At 41.7% G+C, this 25,795-nt stretch overlaps 1 protein-coding gene across 3 annotated transcripts; it reads left to right on the top strand.

The window, feature by feature from the left end:
• On the top strand, positions 1-25,333 carry klhl4 (kelch-like family member 4; the record flags this gene model as incomplete). 3 transcript variants are annotated; one of them, XM_084448261.1, is made up of 11 exons in its annotated part: positions 1-455; positions 7,641-7,784; positions 8,729-8,865; positions 9,356-9,552; positions 11,811-12,023; positions 18,977-19,163; positions 19,835-20,059; positions 21,260-21,422; positions 24,006-24,218; positions 24,879-25,050; positions 25,225-25,333. In XM_084448261.1, 11 exons carry the CDS (start codon positions 1-3, stop codon positions 25,282-25,284), a joined length of 2,166 nt encoding a protein of 721 aa, XP_084304387.1. In that variant the 3' UTR covers positions 25,285-25,333. The 3 variants fall into 3 exon arrangements, with proteins under 3 accessions (XP_084304387.1, XP_084304386.1, XP_084304385.1); XM_084448260.1 differs by having other exon boundaries at positions 7,632-7,784; XM_084448259.1 differs by having other exon boundaries at positions 7,617-7,784.
• Between the last annotated feature and the right edge of the window lie 462 nt (positions 25,334-25,795).

Below are 25,795 nucleotides of genomic sequence, written 5' to 3'. Positions count from 1 at the left end.
ATGTCCGTGTCGGGGAAGAAGGACTTTGACGTGAAGCAGATCCTCAGGCTCCGCTGGCGCTGGTTCAGCCACTCTTCCCAGAGCTCTGCCGGCGGAGGAGGCGGAGGTGGGGGAGCCTACATCCAGCAGGAGGGCTTCGACCACAGGGGCATGCCGGCCCAGAGCCGGCTCAAGAGTCACTCCCGGGACAGAGGCGGGCTCCGGAAGAGCAGCAACAGTCCGGTCCACAGTATCCTGGCGCCGACCCCTGGACCCACACCGGTCTGTGTCCGAGCAGGCCACCAGTCCTGGCACCACCAGCACAACACCATCCAGCACCTGCCCGCCAGCCAGGAGGCGCCTAAAGGAGGAAGCGGCGCCCCCGACAATGACGGCGGCCAGGAGGAGGCCAAGAGGGGCCAGGAGAATGCAAAGAGCCACACTGAGGACCCCTCAGAGGCGGCCGCTAGAGAAAGGTATGGAAGTCCTCACAGGAATTTCTCTTGGCAAGAGACAGGTTGGCTTGGTGTTGTGGTTGACCCCTAATCCTGCGTAATATTGTCACTGATTTGACTCTTTATTGAATAACAGCATTTTATATATTTTTGTCTGGCCTTCATTTTTGGAACAACCATATAATGGTCCTGAATTGTATGGCATTTACATAACCAACCCTTGCTGGGACATTCTGCATGCTTTAGTGTAATTAACCAGTAAGTAAATGAGTTCTGTAGCTATCATTTTCCAATTAACTCCATCGAAGCAGCTTCCCCCTATCTCTCACCTGGGGATAGCTAATTCACTCTGTCCACAGGGCAGAGGCAGACAAACCAATAAAACATCTTCTAAATTATTCATTGGATGGACATCAAGGTTTCATGCCTGACTTTGTGCTCCTGTGCAGATAATGTGTTACTGTAAGAAGCCTCAGCTTTATTCCTACTGAGAATAAATATTGTTTATTGTCATGGTATTAACCAGCTACCGAGCTGAGGAGGTTTCTAGTGCAGTAAATGTATTCACCCACCACCGGAGTGTAAAAGTGCACCATTACATCATAGAACACTGGCACAGGTCCTATAAAAAGAAGAGAGAGAGAGAGAGAGAGAGAGAGGGAGAGAGGTGAGGGCAAGCACATGAATTATATACATCAGAGCAAATGACCCAGGACACACTGGACATACATTCTTCAATAAGCTCTTCAGAACCAATTCCAATCCCAATATCAATTTACTGTCCTCCAATGTTTGTTTTTGTTTTGTTACGGTGTGTTTTTATCCGTGTGTGATCTTGCATGGTTCTAGGAGGTGAACAGGTGTTGTTGAAGCAGGTGTCTAGAAGTCACCAGGATGAAAGATTTACTCTCCTTTCATCTGTCATCTGGCACACTTAGGAGAATCCTTGTGTGAGATCGAGGCTGCTGTTGTGTTTAGTGGAAGATGGATTCAAGTGAAAGGGCACTGATTCCTAGTTGAAAGTCTAGATAGTCCTGCTGTGTGATTCCTAAACCCGTCATCAATATTACTTACCATCTCCAGCCCTTAAATAGGAAAATCCAGGAAAGGTTATATCATATAGACATATACCGTGTCATAGACTGTGCGATTTATTCAAATTTATACCCCCAGTCTTGAAATTTACCATGCTTCCCAGTTCTTCTTCAGCAGCAGCTCATGGGCTCAGTGTGTCAGATTATAGATTGTTGGACGCGTACATGCATTATATATGGTGCTGCCTAGTGAATTTACTCCCACACTGTCTCTGTGGGCTGCCTCACTCATTCATTCGGTGCCATTGAGTTTACAACATAGTTTGTGACCAGGGGTGTAGTGGTGACTAAAGAAGTGGGTATACTGTAGCAGTTTTTACATAAGTGGTGTTGATAGAAGTGGGTCTACTGTGGGTCCATGGATAAAGAAGTGGGTCTACTCTGACTAAAGAAGTAGGTATATTGTAGCAGCTTTTACAATAGTGGTGTTTAAATAAGTGGGTATACTGTGGGTCCATGGATAAAGAAGTGGGTATAATCTGGGTCCATGGATAAAGAAGTGGGTCTACTCTGATTAAAGAAGTGGGTCTACTGTGGGTTCATGGATAAAGAAGTGGGTCTACTGTGGGTCCATGGATAAAGAAGTGGGTCTACTCCGTATACCTCCGTACACCCTCACACCACTTGTTGTGACGTGCGGCAGGCTGTACACATCAGAATAGGATCCCATAATCTGACTTTATTAATAGGATATTGAATGCCTGCACATCCATATACTTGGCCACAGCTCAACTCTCCATAACAGTGTCTAGATGCTGTATTAAATCAAAACAGAATGGAACAGTTGTAACAATGAAATGACTGGCCGAATGTCAGTATCCATGTTCCCCTGACTAGCCATCTTTCAGACCACAGCCAGATGGTTAAATCACCATCCCCTCCCATACAGACGAATTGATTACGCTGTCAGCATCTGTTTTACATAATTATTGAATCAGGGAGGTACTTTTTCTGATGATTCAGTGCTACAGCATTGATTTGATCAGTGAATCGTGGCAGGGACCGGTTACATAACGCTTTCAACGTGAAACATTATGGTGAGATGCATATATTTACAAGCTCCCTTTTCTACGATTAAGCTCACATTTAATGGAAATGCAATGATTCACTGGAAGTGAAATATAGCTACAATGTGTGGTATGTTGGAAACATGAAGATGAGCGAGTCCTCTTGAAATATTATGTATCTGAATGCACTGGAGTGTGAAGTACTGTATATGTCTGTGTCACATGGTCTTGGGAAGCTTATCAACAGCGAAAGCAGATGTGTATGTGACAAGACATTCACAATAATTTGCTCCAACTGCCCGGTGTTCCCATTATGTCTTACTTCATAAATTGTTGTCATATAATTTGTCACAATCTCACAAGGCTAAGCTTTATCTAGTACTCAGACCTTCTGCTTGAGCTGCTGTGTGGAAAATCCCTTCAGGTCTCTGGAATCAGCAGAATCCACCCAGTTTGTGGATCATGCCCTAAAGAGCCTTTGTTTCCTGGGGAAGAATTTCTAGGGAAAATTAAACCCACTAATATTTTGCTTTGCGATTTCTTTTTGTTGCAGTGGATTTTTGATACAACAGATTGCCTCCAAAGCTTACATTATCAAAGCTTCCTGTATCTAGCTATGCTTGTGTCGTGTGCTTGTTCCTCCCAAACAGCCCAGCCCAAGATGAACAACCAAACTAAACCAAATGAAATGGAATCCCTGACCTCCTCTTATGAACAGCATAATAGAGGTTAGAGTCAGCAGCTGTTAGTTTGAATGATATCTCAATTTCCTCTAGATTGCCTTGGAGAAGAGACAGAGCAGCACATTCCGCTGTCACCAGCTGTAACTCAGACACCTCCTTGGTCCTTCCCTCCCACCATATGGCTTATAGGGTCTCAGTTGGTGGCTGTAGCACAAATGCTGATAAAACACTATAAATTAGGGAGAGAAAGTGCATCCTTTGTAAATTGAGGTATGGCAACCTTGCAGGGGACAAACTCTTACCAAATCATCTCTATGCCATACAGTACTTCGAGTATTATTGTGTTGTCAACACTGACAACTCAATTGATTTCTTGTTGCCAATATATTCTGAGATAGACTGAAAGGAAGGACATTGTTGTGGTATTCTAACCCCATTTATTTTCTTCCTACTTCAGAGAATAGTCTGCAGCTTATTCCAAACTCTCTGTGAGGACTCTTTTGTAATTTATTGTGTAGTGGGTATTAGGGATTCCTCCTTGAATCCAATCATTTAATATATTAATCCCCAACACACAGTTTTCCCAAGTATTTCATATGCATTTGAAATGCAAAAAGACCACAGTCTGGCGATGTCCTTAGGCATTATTCTATTCAGTCATTTGCATTTAAAGTTGAACATCAGTTTTGGTTTAAGATGCTTGTGTCATGATTTAGAAAAGGCCGAGGTCCACAGGCAGTATCTCAGTCATATATTGGTTTAAAGCCACCAGACTTTGGGTGCACAGGACAAGTACAGTATAGATCCATATAACAGACGCTGGCATTATAATCCATCGATCCAAGATGTGGGGGAATCTCAGGCATAAAAAGGTTAATTCACAATATAATATAAAAGGCAGACAGACACAGATACACTCTTCAACTACTCGCTCATGTAATTTCCCCTCTGGAAGCTGACATTTCACTAGGCTAGCCTTTTATCTCCATCACGTGTGCCCCATTCACAGACCTCATGAGCAAACGCTATGAGCAATATGTGGTCCAATTCGTGTCACAACAATGAAGGCTCTGTTTGTGTGATATGATGTTGGCCATACTGGAATCATCTTGTTTACTCTGGGTGTGTTAGCTTAATATAGGTATGGCATGTTAATCCGGCTACTGCTGTGACTCATGTCAGACACATGAATTATATACATATCTCTGTGGTAGGCCTCACACAGGCCCTGGACTTCCATCAGCAAACCAGCTAGGTGGAAACGTTTTGCTAAGACCTGCACAATTTTCACTTAAATATAAATTCTCAGTCTCCACAAAACTCCCCTGACATTGGAGTGCTGCCTCAGCAGCAGTGTGTAATCACAGGTAATCTACTGGCAAGGATTCCAAATCTCAGTAAGGAATTAAATGTAACCCTTACCACTGCAAACACAACATTTTCTACACCCCAGGCTTTTGGGTCCCGAAAAAGAAGAAGTGCCAACCGCTAAAAAAGCATACTGTATTTCCTACTGCTACTGTATATTCTACATACTGTACAGTATCTATCCATGAAAATGTCACAATGCAAACCATTTTGACCCCAGATTTCCACAACTGACCCCAACCTTTCGTAACGGTCAAATCTATTACAAAACCAAACCCTGATTGATCCCTCATTCATTCTGGCCTGCCAAGATTTTCACCCTCCCTGATGTCATTTTCAATATTCAGAATGTGAATCAATAACCTACCCTCTATGTGATACATCATTTATCACGGCCAGGGAGGAAATTATGCTGACATGACTTTACAACATGACTTTAACTGGGTTTCTTTACAACACATGGGGATTGGTAATACAGTAGCAGAGAAACATACTGTCTAGTAGGTAATAACTCATTTCCATGAATCTCTCTAGCAATTTTCCTTTGCACCCTCTCTCTCTCACACACACACACACACACACACACACACACACACACACACACACACACACACACACACACACACACACACACACACAGCCTAAGGTCGTTTTCAGAACTCTCTTTTTTGTGGGAGGTGTCAAACATCAAAAGCCACAGACCTACACTTACAGACACATCCCACATGTTCACTATCAATATTAAAGGTATCAGGTACAAAAAATGGCATGAGAAATAGAGTATGAGCTGTCAGCAGTGCACGGGATGAGGGTTTGCGGGGGAGGGGGGGGGTAGTGTAGAATTATCTCTGGTGCAGAGGGTCTGTTTGACTGCTGGGATGAAGTGATTGCAGACCAGTGAATGCATATCTGCACAAATCCTTAATGCTTGCATATAGAACAGCACAGAAGCAGCAGGATATTGTGTACCTCTGTGTGTGGATTGTAGACTTGGCATGCTACATTGATCTTTGTCCGGGCGGATTCTCAACCAGCCCAACTGCCTTGAGGGACAAGGGGCAATGCTGTAATCCATTTTGAAAGCAGGCTCCCGCTGGAAACAGGGTTTTTCCTCTGCTTGTAGAAGGATGAAGTTGACACATTGGTTAGAATAAGACCCACTGTCCCGATAGGACTTATGACTCATAACCTCTCCTGCTAGAGGCAGCCCTGGGGAGGCAGGCTCATCTCGCACAGGGCCACAGCCCACAAGGCCTGCTTTAGAGAACAACATCATTAGTATGAGCACCAACCGGATCGTGAGCGACACTTTTAGATTTACTTTCAATGTGTGCCTGTTCTCAAACTTATGCATGCGGATTTAATTAGGTTATGGATGTGATCTGGGAAGGTGTGCAGACGAAGCTGCAGTCTCAGGAAGGTTAAATTTGATTATGCTGTATCTGGAAGGTAAGCAACTCGGTGTTATGATAGGAAGTGAGAGGAAACTAAATTTGTATATTTTATTGTATTACAGTATATTATATTTCATAATATTTTGCAGTTAGCTACATGAAATGCTAATGTCTGTAGGCCTACCTGCCAAGCGATTTTGTTTACAGTTGCACTTATATTTACACTAAAACGATGGCCATGTAGATGCAATGTGTTGTCTAGACTGCATTCTCTGTGGAGTTTGATAAGGTATTACTGGTTTCACCGTCACATTTAATGGCTGGCCATGCTCTTAATGAACAACCCTTTACCCAAAAGAGAATTTACAGCTCCCTAGAATGTGATACCAAAGCAATTAGTGTCCTGGAGATTGGTGGGCTGGAGAAGCCCTTACAGCATGCCCTGGAGCGCATACAAAGGCAATGCATCTAGCTTTTACAGCCCATTTCTTATTTGGTCTTGTTCGGTGCTCCTATCCAAGACTACTGAGTCAGACGGGAATTATCGTGACAGGGCAATAAATTACCCTTGTATTTAGCATAAAGCATCCCAATAAAGCCCATACTAAAGGGTAGGGTTGGGACCGGTGGGCCATAAAAACAGTTCCCTATGGAGGAGCAGTTTATTTTAATAATTAAATGGAGGAAACCCACACATCCCACTGAAAACTTGGTGGGATTATGTCCTCATCAATTTGTCTCTATGCCCCCTCCTTTAGATGTCCATGTTTCAAAAATGAGTCATCCGTAGCATCAGTAGTATTAAGCAAAAAAAAAGAAATAAAGATCATTGATTTGTGTTGAATAAATCATGTGAAATCCAGCAAATACTTAGGTGATTTATACCATCTTGCACTACAGAATCATAACGGTGGTGGGGCCTGGAGCATCACTGCGGATGTTGACAAGCTGTTTTTACACAGTGCCACCTCCCTCCAAAACTTTGAAAACTCTCCAAGCAGACGCAGCGTTCCACTCGTGTTAATTCCCCCAGACACTCAGCTCTGTTTACGTAGTGTAACAAAACAACCCTAAATGTCAGCAAGTGGATTATTCTCCATGAAGGACACACCAGTGCAGCCGGCATGGGCCACTCCTTCACGAGCAGGAGGGATTATTTAGAGACTCTCGAACAGCATGTAATCTGTCTGCCTTCAGGGAGCAGGACTCAGCCTTACCACAATACTGTGAAGAGGAAGCCTGCAGCCCACTTCTCAAGTCCCTGTCTGTCCAAAAGACAACACAGTGTTGGGAAGGATGCAGTTGCCCAGATTACATACCAGTTCGATTTGACTCTCTGGTTCTTTATGCACAGAGTTTTAGTTTGTAATGGTTTTAATTCCGGCCCAGACCGGGTAGAAGTATACAAATACGATAGAGAAAGCCGTGTATAGGAATGTCATGATCTGCAAAAGGATTGTTGATTACTATTGTAGGATTACTCTATTTACCATGTACTAACGGTGTAGGGCCTACCTCTCCCTTCAAACTTTACGTTGTGTAAACAATAAATCAAACAAGTAAAAAGGTTTAGTTAAAAGAATGCTATGCAGTTACTTATTTCCTTTAATCTATTTCCTCCTTTTGCTGTCCTTAGGTTGGCTCTGAGCAGCTACACCAGGATGAGCTCCAATTGCTCTGATGAATTCTTCCAGGCTACGAACCATGCAGAACAGACCTTTCGCAAGATGGAGACCTACCTTCAGCACAAACAGCTGTGTGATGTCCTCCTGATCGCTGGAGATCATAAAATCCCAGCCCACAGGTCAGTGACCACACTGCCTGCCTTAATTTAATTGCACCCACCTCCACTTTTGGTTAGAAGACCTCAAAGTTCAAGATCGTTAAGATGTCAATACAGGCATCGAGCAAATTAAAAACTTTGATCATTTCTATTGTCTGTGCGTAGGGTTGTGATGCTATGTTGGGTAAACACAATCCGGTGTGTAATGATGTTTTCCCTTTGTAAAAAAGTGTAAGGGAAAACAAACACACACAATCCACCTCTTGTGATTACAGAACCCTCCTTGTCTGTTCATTTGTTACCCAATTTGTAAACAAACCAGGCGGGGACATAAACCCCATTAGAATTCTGTTGAAGCTCTACAAATACAAATCGTTGGCTGTGAGATCATTTCATATCTCATACGATTCAACAAATTGGACGTTACCATGCAGAACACAGAAGCAAAGCCCTCAGCAAGTGAGCATCATGGTGTCCCTGGATGGTAGAAAACGAGTAGCCACGATAAATCAATGATGGAAACAAGGTTATAAGACATAGCAGGCTGCAAACATGACAGTGATGAGTTGTTTGACAGTGACCTATGATATGAAAGTTCATTCTTATGTAATAGGTCATTTTTTAAAGGCCAAGGCTCAATTAGAATAGGGTTACCACATATATACTGAGCAAGGGGACTTCTGTACACTAGAACACATTTTCAGAACCCAATGGACCTTTGTCTAATTATTTGCAATCAAAAGTTAATAGGCAAGAAATGTGAAAAGGGAAGGCCTAAGCCATTACACATAATACAGCTTGTTTATTATACTGTAGGTACTCTAAAGCAAATGAAAAAAAACAAACACATTTACAGGTTTGACAGTGGCAATGATATATCCATAGGGACAAGGTAAAAGCAACAGACTGAAGCAGCGACTACTTGTAAATTGTGTTTTATTTTGCCTCTTTCATAATTACTGTAGACTTGTTCTGAGTGCGGTCTCGGACTACTTCGCTGCCATGTTTACCAATGACGTGAGAGAAGCCAAGCAGGAGGAAGTCAAGATGGAGGGCGTGGATCCTGATGCCTTGAGATCATTGGTTCATTTCGCCTACACTGGTGAGTGCTCATAAAAACCACTCATCGGGTCCCATAAGTAGTTATAGGGCCTCCCGTGTGCTGGGATGAATAAAAGGATCGATAAAGCCATGCCACACTTAGCTGTTTTGTTTGTGTTAAGAAGGCCTGTTTCTGATTCTGCGCAGTGCCTTAATTATTCTCAAGGTTAGTGTTGTTGACAGATTGTGCTGTTCAACCTACAGTAGCCTATCCCCCTTGTTCCAACAATTTATCAACGGCAAACCTCCTTTCTCCTTAATCTCTCTCTCTCTCTCTCTCTCTCTCTCTGAACATTATTCTAGGTTCTGAATGCTTTTCGAGCTTGCTCTCAAGTCAAGTCAAGTTTATTTGATATAGCACATTTCACGCGACTCAATGTGCTTCAAGAACAAAAAGACATTATACATGATAGAACATTAAAATAAGAATGTATTACAAATATAAAATCGTGAGCATGATCAGTAGTGGTATCTTCCGTGTAATTGTATAGGTGTCCTTGAGCTGAAGGAGGAGACCATCGAGAGTTTATTGGCGGCAGCCTGCCTGCTGCAGCTTTCGCAGGTCATCGAGGTCTGCTGTAACTTCCTCATGAAGCAGCTCCACCCCTCCAACTGCCTGGGGATTCGCTCCTTCGCTGACGCCCAGGGATGCGTGGACCTGCTCAACGTAGCCCACGCCTACACCATGGTACTGGAGGATATTATACAGTGACTGAAGTATACACACACATATATATATATATATATATATATATATGTGTGTGTGTGTATATATACAGCATAACCATACAGGGTGTACTGTATGTATCAAAATTATAGGCAGCCCAGATAAACTGAAGTATTTTTTTTTTACTACACCCAAGGCTGATGTTTCTTTTTCCATTAAAGGAGTAGTAAAGGGAAAATGCATGTTTAGCCCTGTTTTAAGGTTACTTATGATCATATACAAACAATTCAAAACGTTGACAAAACTAGCACTTTTGAGAAAGTCTGATAATTGCTCTACCACCGTTTTGGTCATACAAATTTGATGTCAGAACACCAACAGACACCAATTACCCCCTCGGTGAGTTTCTTGTCTTTGAAATTGAGAGTTTAACATGTTTTTTTAATGATTTTTCACGGTGCCCACCCACATCCATTGTATGACCAAAACGGTGGTAGAGAAATTATCAGACTTTCTCAAAAGTGCTAGTTTTGTCAACGTTTTGATCTGAACCATTGTATATGATCATAAGTAACCTTAAAACAGGGCTAAACATGCATTTTCCCTTTACTACTCCTTTAAGAGGCCTTTTGTTCATGACTCTGCATATCTGCATTGCCCTGAACATATGGTCGAATTGTAGTGAATGCTGTTGTTCTCTAGGCAACTCCTGACATGTACTTTCAAGGGTTGGAGAGAGAGATTGGCAAATTTCACACTAAAACATTTCTAAGCATACAACATACCCAAGTGTTGAGATACTGCACACTGAATTATTTGTCAAAAATACTTTGGTAGAATACAGATATTTTTATGGGGAATATTGAGATCCATAGCACATATTTGCCAGATAACGTCTTCTCCCGGGTTGGAAACAACTTGGGGGGAGATAGGTTTTATCTGCTGAAGGACATCTGCTCGGTCTGTTTACACAGAGCCCTTCCAGGACTAGGAGGTTAATCTAATCACCCAGCACAAGAGCCACTGCTTCCTGTTCAATCGGTTCAGTAATGACCATGGTGAGAGCAGCAGCTTCCTGGAACTCACCACCGTCCTCTGGGCTAGGGCGAACGGTCCTGTTTTGATAAGCTTTGTGTTTCCTTATTTTGCTAGTTGTTGGGTTCATCTCACATCCTCTTCCTCTGTGAAAGTGTAATTTCCCCCAGTTGTCTCTTAAATGTGATATGGCCTCATTTATCCTCAACTGTCTGGAAAAAAACATGCCCACATTATCATGTGATGTTAGCACTGTATGCGAACTGCAGTCAAAGCATACTGTATCAAACTCAATTTCAAGTTATGTTCATTGTAGTATCAATAATTTAAGATTCAGTTTTGTTATTCTGAAATATCTCCTCTTAATGTATTCAACTGCCTCCTTTTCTTTAGATCAATGAGTATTGTTCCGTGTTTCTTTCCATTCTGGATTCTTTCCACGCTGTTGATTGCCACATATCATATTAATAACATAGTATTGCTTCAAGGCTTTCAAAATGCTTCTGGAACCCATTGTTTGCATTGCGGTCGATTTTATTTATTCAATTTGTAGTCAGCTTTCTAAAGGTGGTAATAACAAATAATGCATCTGTACAAACAGTGGGGAGTACTGTACTAGCATCTTCCTCAGTAATACCTCTGGTGATCAATGCCTAGGCCTCATTTCATTAAGCCTGTCTTCGCTAAGCTCTTAAAGCCTCCGCTCTTCATAGATTTGGCCCCAACACTTGTAATTTGTTACAGATTAATGATCAATAGTATGCTTGTTTTTCTTAATTGTTAACGCACACTGAATCGAAAAGCCAGAGATGCGTCAAAGTTATTCAGGCGCTGAGATAAGTAACGCTCAGAGGGCCTGCTTGAAGAGACCAGGGCCAGAGGGGCCTTTCTCTACTCCTCCGTGTTTTTATGTCAGACATTACAAAGCTGTATGAAGCCTAATCTTTTATAGAGGGTTCCTAATGAAAGTGTCCATGGGCAATGTCCTTGTAGAGGCATTCAAGCAGAGCCATAAGATTGCCTGGGCTTAAGGCCAGTGGATGAGAGATCAATCTTCAGCAAGATGTAGCTATCACATAGAACTCATTTTCCACCAGACATCCACATTGTTAGACAATTACAGTATGTCAATATGACTGTATATCTTTTAGTCTTGTTATCGTCTCACACCTCGACCATCCACTATGCCATGGATTTCAACAAACAGTACATCTTTTATATTTATTAACGTATCCCTGTCCCAGGAACACTTCCTGGAGGTCATCCAGAACCAGGAGTTCCTCCTACTCCCCACCGCTGAGATCGTCAAGCTGCTGTCCAGCGATGACATCAACGTTCCTGACGAGGAGACCATCTTCCAGGCGCTGATGATGTGGGTGCGGTACGATGTGCAGCATCGACAGCAGGACCTGGGGACTCTCCTGGCCTACATCCGCCTCCCTCTGCTCCCCCCACAGGTACAGTACGGAGATCTACTGTACAGTATTAACCCTGTAAGTCCTGAAAGTTCAGTACCAACATTCCGAATATTAATTGGATGTTCCTATATTACTAGAAAGCACAGTTTCTCAGCTTTCGGGAAGTGTTGGAATGTGGGATTTTTATTTTATTTATTTAGATTTGTAAAGATGTTTTAGGTATTTTTTATTTTTTGCTGGTGATGCGGTAGGCTTCAAAGGGCAGGGGTCAGTGGAAGCCTCTGTTACAGTGTGCATGTATCCAATACTATAGCATAACGTGTCAAACTGCACAGGGCATATGCAGTCCAGTAAAATTATGTGTGTTTTTGCTGAATAAGCAAGGTGCTTGAAGCAGCTGTAAGGCAGGGGTTCCCAAACCTTTCAGCCAACTTAACAGCGCCAGACCTCCGCGACCCTCACTATACCAAGAGGTGGTTGAAGCACGCAAACATGCACGCGCATACGCACTAATAGGCCTAGGCTGTTCAAACACGGCCATAACAACAACAAAAGAACACAATTGCGGCAGTCTAACAACCATAATATTAATTTGCTATAGTTTTATTTAGTTAAATTTAATGAATGTTTCATTTACCTAATGGGATGGGTGGGCAATGTGCTTGGACGTTTTCGCTAACCACCTCTGTGGTGATGTGGGGACAAAGAAGCCTGATGACATAAAAAAAAATCTGCATTGTATTATTTCAAATTTGAATACTTTTCTTTACCTTATGTAACAATTATGTTTAAAATTGGCTATTTCTTATTGTTTTAAAATTGCATTTCACTCATTCTGGAAATAAGCTATTTTGGATCATTTATATGATCTCACAACCCCCCCATCATCTCACTTTGGGAGCCCCCAAAAAACAAGTCTAAATCTATAGTATTTGAATGGATTCAAAATACTGGTCTGTTGAAGTATGGAAACTTTGAAACTAAAATGTGTCTTGGGTGATTCGAGTGACCATTTGCGTAACTGAGTTGAATTGGTCACTCCTCTTTAACAACCTCACTGGTAGGTCCAGACACTCCGCCCTTCACTGCCCCATCTCTGCAAACAAAATCGCATCACAATTTGTGAAAAGTGGGACATACGAGGGCAAAGACCGCGAATCGTCATGTCTCGTGGCAAAATAAGTTTCTGACCTCTGGAAGGCCACAACTCCTAGCAGCGGTAACATCTCTGGTGAATTCACACCGGAGGAGTTCGCTGCTACCCTCCAGCATGTAAAGCCAGGGAAAGTTCCTGGGCCTGTTCCTATCTGCCTGGAGCTTATACTCCATGTCGAACCTGCCCTGAAGTCCTGGTTAAGAGCGTTCCTCTCTTCCTGCTTTTGCCAACCCAAAATCTGGAGAAGAGCCCTAGTTGTCACGATCCCTAAGCCCCATCTCTCTATGTATCCTCTTCAAGATCCTTGAGCGCCTCATCTACACCCTCGTCGAACCAATCATTGACCCGTTGCTTCCACAGGAGCAGGCTTGGTTCCGACGTGAGAGATCAACCGTAGATCAAGTCATTTTGATGACTCAAGACATTGAGGACAGCTTTTCGTCCAAAAAGAAGGCCACTGCCATCTTTATAGACCTGACGGAAAGCCCCTCGGCCCCGAGCCTGGGGGGAGAGTTCCTACCAACTCACCCAAATGATGAAGAAACTCCTCAGTATAAACACATGCACCATTTTTTATTTTTAATGCGCGTTCACCGCTCTCCTCGCTGTATTGCATGTCCCTGCATTAGCATTGTTAAGTAATAAAAAAATATGCATATAATAATTTCATGGTGCAAACTTTTCGTGAACGCGTCTGGGTCTGAGAAAAGCACAACTGCGCATGTCAAAAGGGGTCAATTCGGCAAGATGGCGCTGATCAAAATGTTTCAGGAAGTAAATCGCAGCCTGGCCCCTTGGTTTGAACCCAGTGTGGGCAAGAGAGGGTGGAAGCTATACTAACGAGCGATGCAGTGACACCTATTATTATATGCAAATAAACACGTACATCATTTCCATTTGAGAGAGAGAGAGAAGGGCAGTTACACAAGTTATATTTAAGCTGACACAACCAAATGTTTAGGGATACCCTAAACTACAGATCCATTCTATGCAGTTTGGGCAAGTTACTTTATAAAAGTGACTTTATAACTTTACTTTTTACTTATAAAAGTAGCCTTATAGTAAAAGTATATAAGTTACTGATTACTTTGCTAGTTACTCTCTTTGAAAAGTAATCAGATTACTAATTACTTTCGAATTACTCAAATTTAGTGGGCTGAACTAGCACACAACAGCCCTCATTCGCAGTTACCAAAATGTACCTTTTTTTTTTTTTACCAACAAAATTCTTCTTAAACCCCACTTACGAAGTTCCTGTGAAAATTCTGGCATTCATCTGGGATATGTTCATAGCTAACAGAATCTATGTATAGCCTACTGAAGAGCAGTCGTTAGTAGGGAGTGTGGATATATTTGTGCGAAAGTCATTGGTGATTGGTTATTCAATTCGACAATTGTATAATATTATAGGCTTGGAATACAATAATATTTGTACCTTTTAATATTTGTTTTCATTATTTAACAAAGCCAGAGTGCTGTGTTTCCAATAATAGGCCTAGCCCTGATGCCCTGATCCAGCTGAACTGTTATGCAACCTTCTCCAGATACAGCGTTCACTGAATGAGTAGGCCAGTAGTATCCCATGCATTGTACAGCTTTTTGTGCTATTTTATATCCCCTACTGACCCTACTTAATGTGACATGACACAAATGTGTGTTTACATGGGATTCATCTTTATGAGAAGAGAGCTGGAATTAATGGATCACAACAGCTTGATCAGCCTTGTTGATCCTAACTCTCCCCAAAAAGCTTGATGGCAGCGCTAACATGATGTTTGAACTTAGGCTACAGTATGCTTCTGAACTGCCTTATGGAAGTTGTTTAAACCTTGATAACCCTGTTGTAGGCTAACCCATGGGTTGTTCAGAGAGCTGTTTGCTCAATGAGAAGACATGGCCAACAAAATAGCTTCTGAAGCTTAACACTTCTCAGCTAGCTACTCTGTTCTAGCATAATTTTCACAACAGAGCTTTCTGTACATACGACCAGTTGCTCTCCGTTATTTCATCATCTCCAGTGAAGGTATAGGTCTCCCATCTTTTTTTTTTATTTGGAGCTGCTGCTCAAACATTAGTTTTGTGAAATCGTTTTTCACCAAATGTTTCCATGTTTGAACAAATACTTCACGTTTTCCATGTTGACTCTCTCACTATGCAGAGGACAAATTCCACCCGCTACTGCTGAAGATGTGTGTGTGTGTGTGTGTGTGTGTGTGTGTGTGCGTGCGCGTGCATGTGTGTGCTGTGTCAATGCTCACTCACGGGTCCAGTAATCACAGTTTAGCTTGCATATCGACTAGTTCAGATTTTAGGAGGTGTAGCCTCATCTGATTGGTTAATAATTTATGTCCGTAAACCAGATCACAATTGCTGTAACCTAATTTATTTCGAGGCCATTAGGGTGCGACAGAGTGCTGACAAAATTAAGAGGAGAATAGAAGAGCAGGGCGGTATAATATATAATGCAGTTAAGTCAAAAACAGTCTGAAGATTAATGCAAGAGAGCAGCATTTAAATCACTCAGTGCAGAGCCAATATAGTCTACTTGCAAAAGCAGAGTATGTCAGTTCATTTAGGCGGTCGATGTGGTCAAAGACACATTCGAGTTCCCACTGATAAAAGAATGTGGCCAGATCTGGCCCAAACCATGCACCTCCGAATGAGGTTTGATCAATCGGATCTCAAGAAGCATATGGAAACATTCGGTTCATTGCACGCTTTTATCCAAACTTATTAGATTCTTCCCTCTGGAATATGTAGGGGTGGGACCTATGCCCAACCTCCCATTGCTCTCTGTAAAGCGCATTGTATTGCCTCTGTGTATGAAATGCGCTATACAAATACAGTTTGATTTGATTTAGATAGACATACTGTATAAGCTTTTATAATCCCCGCAGGCGGAAATTTGACATTTCAGCAGTGGGAAATTACTGCAAATGGTTGGAAATGCAGAATACAGAATATAGCCTACATAGTAGCGAATATAAGCATGAAAAGAACAAGGAATGTATCCATCCATCCATCCATCCATCCATACATACACACACACACTATATGGACAAAAGTATTGGGACACACCTCTTAATCATTGAATTCAGGTGTTTCATTCAGTCCCATTACCACAGATGTATAAAATCAAGCACCTAGCAATGCACTCTGCCTCTACAAACATTTGTGAAAGAATGGGTCCGAAGGGCTTACTGAATTCCATCGTGCCGGTACTGTAATAGGATCCACCAGTCAGTTCGTGAAATTTCTTCCCTTCTAGATATTCCACGATCAAATGTCTTATTGCAAAGTGGAAGCTTTTAGGAACCACCGCAACTCAGCCATGAAGTGGCAGAAGTTAAAGAGTGGGGTCGCCAAGTGCTGAGGCGCATTGCGTAAAAGTCGCCAATGCTCTGCTGACTCAATAACTGCAGAGTTCCAAACCTCCTCTGGCTTTAACATCAGCATAAAAACTGTGCTCCGGGAGTTTAATGACATGGGTTTCCATGACCGAGCAGCTGCATGCAAGCCTAACCACGCGCAATGCCAGGCCTCGGATGGAGTGGTGTTAAGTGTGTTCTGTGGAGTGTTGAATCAGTCTGATGGACGAGTCTGGGTTTGGTGAATGCCAGGAAAACGTTACCTGCCTGACTGCATTGTGCCAACTGTAAAGTTTGGTGGAGGAGGGATAATGGTCTGGGGTTGTTTTTCTGGGGTTGGCCAAGGCCCCTTAGTTCCAGTGAAGGGAGATGTTAATGCTTCAGCTTACCAAGACATTTGGACAATTCTATGCTTCCAACTTTGTGCGAACAGTTTGGGGAAGGCCCATTTCTGTTCCAGCATACATACATACATACATACATACATACAGTACATACATACATACATACATACATACATACATACATACATACATACATACATACATACATACATACATACATACATACATACCTCAACAACACTCAGTAATGCTCAAGCTCTGTTATTATCTGATGGCCGCTCTGTTTTGCACCTGGTTGGGATCAGTGTGTGAAATACCCTGTGATAACTAGGGGGTCTTAAAGGAGAATGCTTGTTTTTGACCACCTGGACCTTATTTACGGCATATTATAAGACGTTTGACTCACCGAGATAACTTTGGTGTAATTCGGAGGCCTGTAGAAGAAATGTAAAATCCAGCGCGAGCCAAGTATATCCATGTAATGGTGGCGGATGGGGCACTGAGAATGCAGCGTTGCTCCAGCACGCTGTGCGCATGCGTGCTGGAGCAAGTGGGGAAGCTATTTCGTTTCTTAAGACGTTTCTAAAGATCATATTACAGAGGCATGTGAAAAACCACAACAAGCCCTCGCTCTATGTAAGCACAACTAGCGATTCATAAAGACAGATTGATGAAAACAACTGTTTCGCGGCAGAAAATAGATTTTTTAGAAGCTGCATTCTCAGTGCCCTGTCCGCCGCCATTACATGGATATACTTTGCTCGCGCTGGATTTTAAATTTCTTCTACAGGCCTCCGAATTACACCAAAGTGATCTCGGTGAGTCAAACGTCTTATAATATGCCGTAAATAAGGTCCAGGTTGTCAAAAACGAGCATTCTCCTTTGATACGCAATATATAAGATTTTATGGATGCAAGCCAAGGCAATCAACTAGGCTTGCACACACATCATAAATAAAAATCTTGAACTTGAACACCAAGGCTAATATCATTAACAGTAAGGCCACAATCACAACTAGGCCGACACAATCACACAACAATATGCCCTGAATCCACACACACACACTCGCCCGACACACGCGCACACTCACACCTTATACACAACAAGCAGGTTTATCAAAAACATGCTGGAGATCGCCAAACTATTCTCTTACTATTATTGAGAATGGAAAAGATTCAGCTTTTTCGAAGAAGTGAATTCAAAGTTTGCAAGTAATGAACTTGGTTCTTTACTTGGTTCTTTACTTGCATTACTGGGATTTGCTTTCATATTTTTTAACTGAGACTACTGAGTGATCTGTCCTGGCTTCTTTCTTTCTGTGTGAATTTCGACATGGCTAATTTAAATAAATCAGCCACAGACATTTGTGCTGGCCCCCAAAAAAGAACATATTTGTGAATAAATGTTTTGAATCATGAATACTGGACATAGTATGCTTAAAAAAACATTTCAGTGACAAATGCAAGTGACAAATCATTAAAAAAAATAAAAAAATCAGAGCCCCCCCAATTGTTTTTTTTTGCTTTGTAGGCTTCCAAGGGGGTCTCAAGTGTCAATCAGGGGGGCTCAGCCCCCCCAGACCACCATGTATTTCGCACCCTGGGTGGGAGGAGCCTGTGGCTGAAGGTGCTCCCCATCTGCCACAGCTCGTCATAGAGGGGATGGGAGGGGTTGTCCAGAATAGACTTCTCATCCTCATCCTCCTGTAGAGGGTGGATGAAAGTGACTCTAGAGCTGTACTAGAGCTGTACTAGAGCTGTACTAGAGCTGTACTAGAGCTGTCCACCTGTGATCAGATCACCCAAGACACATCTTAATGCCAGGTATCAACAGGGATAGTGTCTAACTGAGAGTAAGATTGTAAGCAGTATAGTAAGATTGTAAGCAAGAGCGATCTTGGTTCATAGATTCCCTGTGTCAATGGGTAATTATCCACCATCATTACCATATTATTAATTACATGCTCCATATAAAAGTACCACTATTCCGCAAAAAAATAAATAAATAAAACAATCTTATAGAGCTCACTCTCAGTTCTATGCATAGGCCTACATATCCTTGTGGTGTCAAAATCCCTGCATTCCATATTCAGCGCATTAATTACAGAATCTCTTCATATCTAGCTCCTTGCTGACTTAGAAAACAACAAGATGTTTTCCGATGACCTGGAATGCCAGAAGCTGCTTATGGAGGCGATGAAGTATCACTTGCTGCCGGAGCGTCGTCCGATGTTCCAGAGCCCCAGGACGAAACCCAGGAAGTCCACCGTTGGAGCTCTTTACGCCGTAGGAGGAATGGATTCCACCAAAGGTTAGCTCATCGTCTGGAGGATATTGCTTTTCTAACCTGGGTGCTAACCAAATGCTATTTGTAAATACTTGGGCTGCACTTGATTTAGTTTTCTCCAGTGCAATGAAACCAATTGAACTGTCTCATTCCCAGAAGTCTTTGTCAAATCAAAAATGCAATATTTTCAACTGCTTACAAGTAATTGACCACACAGTATATGTGCTGTGTTTGAGACAGATCTGTTTCTCTCTCAGATCTCTACTGTATGAGGCCTTAACACTTCTAGATAGATCCATCACATCTGTGTCTCGCTAATGGCTTGGGACTATTAATAGAGGCACGCAGGTTTTGATCAATGCGGCCATTAAGAAGACCGACTTCTTCGTAATGTGTAATGTCACCCTATATGAACAAGGTCTTATGGCTACTGACTACAAGCCTATTAGTGTTCTGGTGACCTACCACATGATATCTATCCAATGTATGGAAATGTAATACTTTAACCACACATCGTGATTGGTTAGAACATTGGAAGATGAAAAAAAACATTGTTAAGTCACCAGTGGTGTGTCTCTTGATGTTAAGAGACCCAACTGGGAATTGGGAATGCATTAATCTATTTTTGACCTGTCTTTTGGTTTTAATTAAACTGAAATGTTCTAGATGATACTTGACATAAGTGTGGTGCTTAGGTTCCACAACCATCGAGAAGTACGACTTGAGGACAAACACATGGATACAGGTGGGCATCATGAATGGACGCAGACTCCAGTTTGGTGTGGCGGTGATCGACAACAAGCTCTACGTGGTGGGAGGTAGAGACGGACTCAAGACCTCCAACATTGTGGAGTGCTACAACCCCATCAACAAAGTGTGGTCCACCATGCCTCCCATGTCTACACACAGGCATGGGTTAGGTATGTCAAATCCTTCATTGGGTTCTTTGAGATTTGAGGTGGCTACTAAAATGGATGTACAGTACTGTAATAACTCTGTAAATATGATAGTATTTTTTAACTACATTGGGTCTCGTGACAATACTGTTTTATTACATAATCTTATTTCTTTGTAGACTTCTAGTTCATCTACCATAAGAGCATAGTGGTGTATTCTGGCCTTTCCACTGCCATGTCTCACATGTTTATTATTTAATATCAGAGATGGTTTGATATGCAGCTGAGAAAGGCCTTACCTGTGTAACAGGGCGATCTTGTCAAGTATCTGCCTTCTGTGGTGGAAGGCAGCGGTGAGCGGCGCTTGCCCAAGAGATTACACTATATAGATTACCCGCTCCTCTTACATCCTTCCATTTCAGATATATCTGCTATTTCGCTCATGGTGTGCAGTTTTGATTCAAAAGACATCAGCCTGCTGTGTGCTTCCAGGAAAGAAGAGAGAGAGAGAGAGAGAGAACAACGTTTTAGTGTTTTCCTCGCACAACAATTGGTTATAAAACGGGCCGTTTTTTGAGAAACCTTTCAGTCTAAATGTGCCTATAATGTTTAGGGCATTGTGAATAGCCTCAATGGTCCCTTAACATAATGTCTGTCATCCAGAAGTGAATGGCAATATATAAAATATATTTTTGTTTCTTAACGTCCTTTGTGCTGTCGAAAGCAGTTTCCTCTGTGACACTGGCATAGAGAATAATAACCGTTTTCATATTCATCCTGTTCACAGAATACATTAGGTCACTTCCCCATGATGGCTGGAGTGCAGATTAGCTATGACTCATGCAATGTAGCCTACTGCAGCAGTTCAAAACACCAGCTCACAGCAAGAACTGTCAAGAAAAAAGACATACATTTGGACAACAGCCCTTCGTTTCTGGTTATCGATTACACAGTTGCATGGGGTTGAAGAGAAGGAGAATGACTGAAATTGCTTTCTGGAAGTTTTTATAAGAATTCATTTTTAGCAAGCTTGCTAAAGCCACTACACTCCCAAACTGATACCTTGATCATACTTTATCCATTGCATATAGAGAACATAAAGACAGGATAACGATGATCTATTAATTAAGAAACAAACTATCTGATCACACAGTATTTTTTGTATCTGTTAATTTCATCATTGACCTCTCATCATCAGCCTTCTCTCCTTTCTGCCCTGAGCAGGAATCGCAGTGCTGGAGGGTCCCATGTACGCTGTGGGGGGCCATGATGGATGGAGCTATCTGAACACAGTAGAGAGGTGGGACCCACAAGCCAGACAGTGGAACTATGTGGCCAGTATGTCAACCCCACGCAGCACTGTGGGAGTCATAGCACTCAATGGGAAGTAAGTCACCGCGCCTGGCTAGCTTATGGTACGACTGGTTGAGGTATACTGTAGGGTGTAACCGCTGGAGCAGGTCACTGCACTAAACAGCTGACAAGCCCATACTATCTGTGTTTTTTTAATAGGTGTACTGTTATAAAATAAAGGGCTCAATGTGACCAACACAACAAATATTTTTATGGTGACACAAATATAAATAAGTGTTTATTTTAGTGTGTGATTACTATTGTTAGACTAGTGCTGCACTTACTCATCATCATACTGTACTTGCAATCTACAAAGAGTTGTCATTAGGGTAAGGTAGGGCTTAGGTTCTTACCGTAAGTACAGGGTAGGTATGATGAGTAATTACACAGTAATATGAGCACTACAATGATGACATTACTAAGTTTTTCCTCATGCTAACACATTCTTGTCTACAAAGGTCCTGGGTCTCAAAAGCCTAAAGTTGAAAGAAAAGATCGCGCACTCCGATGTTTCAAAGCAGTCATTTTATTCACCAACATCTCAGCAGCAAGCTGAGCTCATCAGAGCTTTCAGAACGGTGTTTGAACAGAACAACTTTTTAAAAAGAAGAATAGATAGATGATGAGATAATGCTTTGCATCTGTGCTAAATCAGCAGCAAAACAGAACCAGTCAACAGCATCTCACAGAATCAATCACATTCCTTATTCATATCTACAATATCAAAAGGCAATTTCAATCAAACTGGGATATATATATTATTCTTTTAAAATATATATCATTTTAAAGGATATGGATCTCAATAGAACAGTAGAACTGGCCTGGGTCTTGGCTGTACAGTACATACTAATGACTGTCCTTGTTTATCTGCAGCCTGTGATGGATAGAATACTACAGGAATGCATGGACCTGGCAGCCGCCCGCACAAGGCGTCTTCTCACTGAATATGTCCTGGAGTTATTTCGGCAACTAGGTCAAAACAGACAACAAGGAAGTTGACTTCTCCTCCCACACTCGCTTTCAATGCTTTCGAAGACAGGGGAATGAACAACCCTGTAGAGTAGGCTGCATCTCAGATGATATAATCACTATATATAGTGAAGGTAGCAAGATTCCACTGCCATTTAACATTTGTGGAATATTTATTTCACATCACTTTCATGATTTACAGTAGCCAAACATAGCCTCACGATGTAGCCAACTATCTAACCATCACCAAAAGCAAATAAGCATCAGTCAATAAGGCCCTCCGTGAAAGTTATGTCTTTGTACCCTGCTGTTTCACTCTCTGCGACAGCAATTAAATAAAAATTCAGTGTTCGACACCACAGTTTGGGAAAAAAAAGGGTCAGCGTGCTAAGATTTAATCAGCACCATGGAACACTCTTCCAAGACCTTATTTGGGAGAGTGAGTGTACCCAAACTGCTCCAATTTAACAAAATAAACTAAATTTTGCCTCCCAACATTAGTTACACATTGTCACTTTAAAGTGGACAAATCTAATTTAGAAAGATGCTAACCGGCACGCTCTAAACTGCTCAAAATGCTGGACATCAGAAGCTTGCTTTCCTCGCTGTACACCAGGCAGTGTCAGACAATGAAACTATAAACATAATAACCAACAAACATTTCAAGCATCACAGCTTGCTAGACTAGTTACTATATGTAACTATATGCAAACACAGAAATACATAATATATCAATAAAATCCATTATTATTATTATTACTATACCTTGAGTAGAGATATTATAGTTAGAAAGTCCCATTCCAAATGTAACACCTGGTAGCTTCCCAGTTGTAGTAGATGGACATTTAGTGGACATACAGTACACCTGCATCCATTAGCTTGTCCAATAGCCATTTACTAGCAGGCTACCCTTGTGATGTCACACAATGGTGCAAAATTGCTTAATGTGGCTAAGTTACAGTAATTACTAAATGTGTGGGAAAATAAACATCTATAATTTAATTAAAGTTGTACAGTTGAAAAAATTACAGATAGTTGAGGGAATTGATCTATCTTATTTAAAGGTCCCCTATTATAAAAAACTAACAAAACACAACTCAGTGTTTGTGCATACACATTTGGGTCTCAGGTGGGCCTTCTAACACACAAACTGTGAATTAATAGGACCCAGTGAGTTTTTTTGTGGGCAGCTAAATTCTGAAAACATATAATTAAATAAGCTGTTGAGATTTGCCTCCCTGGCTGAGGTCAGAAGTGGACTCATTAAAATTGTACCTCCCTCCATCTGAAAACAAAAATTGAAGAAAAAACAAGTTAACCATTCAGAAATGCTCTGCGGCATTTGCATATTTAAAATTCTGGAGGCAGGACAGAGTGGGGGCGGGGAGCAGCAGCTTATTGGCATTAAAGATACAGACACAGAAACAGCGAGTCCAGAACAGGACTGAAACAGAGGGGTGTAGAAGCATGCTGGAATGCTTCATCTGAGTGTTTTTTTCAGCAAAAATATTCAAAGACATGTTTTGGGGACCCCAGAGACCTATATAAAGCAGCATAGTAGGGAATCTTTAAAGTTACTCATCATAAACAATCAGGAATGAGGAAAGTCTAGCCTTTTAAGAATGTTCATATTTGACAATGCTTTCAGATTGTTTGCAGTTGGTGGCAGAGATGGGAGCTCGTGCCTGAGGTCCATGGAATGTTTTGATCCACACACCAACAAGTGGAGCATGTGCGCGCCCATGGCGAAGCGGCGGGGGGGAGTGGGTGTGGCCACGTACAACAGCTTCCTGTATGCGGTGGGCGGTCATGATGCGCCAGCCTCAAACCACTGTTCCCGACTCTCAGATTGTGTTGAGAGGTAAGCACAGAAATACATAGCCTAATATATAAAGATATAAAGTCCAAAGATAAGTTTATATATATGTCTCAAAAATATACTGTCTCAAAAACTTAGTTTGGATTTTGGATTGAGCAATATGGGAGATGAGTACGTTCTTACAGATGTCAAGAAAAAAAGAGTCTTAGAGATTCTTTTGGTGTACTAGTTTTTAATTTTCCTATCCTTTTGTGCATATTTGAGGCTTTGCTTGACTGCAAGTACAGGTCATATCCAAAAGACACACTTTTTTTCCATGGGAGGTGTGGTGTGCTGTATGATTGTATGGTGTCTGACTCCCTCTGATGGTTAATCAGTAAACTGCAGCCTTTATTGGACATGAACCCATTGTCTATTGGTATTGTATTGAGAGCAGAATGAACTACAACCATATTAATATTCTCTCATCTCATATCATGATCTGATAGATTTGGCCCACATTTTTAACAATTAACAATAAACATGTTTATAATGCTATTATTAACACTTAAACATGTCTTATTAACACTTATACAACACATATGCTTAATGAAAGAGCCTTAATATAAAGTGTTATTCATGATTCTATCATGGCCCTTATCTCTGTAATTCTAACTCCATAATGGCCACTGTCTCTGTCCCTTGCCACAACCCAACCTGTAGGTATGACCCAAAGACAGACACCTGGACAACGGTGTCCTCCCTCAGTGTCCCCAGAGATGCCGTGGGAGTCTGTCTGCTCGGGGACCGGCTCTACGCTGTGGGAGGATATGACGGTCAATCCTACCTCAACAGTGTAGAGTCGTACGACGCGCAGAACAACGAGTGGACTGAGGTAACCTGGAGTTAATCACAACTCGGCAAATAACATCGTCTTTTTGATAGGCTTTCCGGCACAACATTGTTCCACCCCACGCAGTAATAATCTGTTTTATTGGCATGAAATGAAATGTTAATTTTGAAAAAAGACCCAGACAAGCTGTCCGTTCACCTCTCTGTCTTCCAACAGGAGGTGCCTCTCAACATTGGCAGAGCAGGTGCGTGTGTGGTGGTGGTCAAATTGCCTTGAAGACTTCATCTTAGAAACGGCTGAATACAAACTGGAAAGATTGACAAAGGAGAGATCTGCAGGGAACAAACTAAGCAGAAGGCTTAGGATGTCTCCACTAATAATCTGTTTTTCTCCAGTTTTTTTAACTTGCAAAACACCTAGACACACAACCCCTTTGTTTCTATCAACAGTACTTCTTTCAGACCACTTGAGAGGACTTTCTCATTGCTGATTAGAATGCATTGTACATTCTTGACGTGCTCAACAGATCAAGGATTTGCATAGAGATGACAATTTGTAAGAGCCAGTGCCAAGCTTTTGTTGTTATGGTTGTATGAATTGCTCTGTGAAGTATAATTATAGGAAGGGATTATAAGGAATAAAACTACATTTATTATACATTTTACATGATGATCCTATTGTGGAGGGTTAGTTACAGTAGTTTAACATTTATACAGTAAAGTAACATATATTTGTCTCATCACATATTTTTGAGGTTTAGATACCCTTGTATTCATCTCTTTTATCC

Source organism: Borostomias antarcticus (genome assembly GCF_949987555.1).
Source record: "Borostomias antarcticus genome assembly, chromosome: 14".
NCBI classification, from domain to species: domain Eukaryota; kingdom Metazoa; phylum Chordata; class Actinopteri; order Stomiiformes; family Stomiidae; genus Borostomias; species Borostomias antarcticus.
Note: the sequence above shows the minus strand (reverse complement) of the source record. Positions and strands in the feature narration are given on the sequence as shown.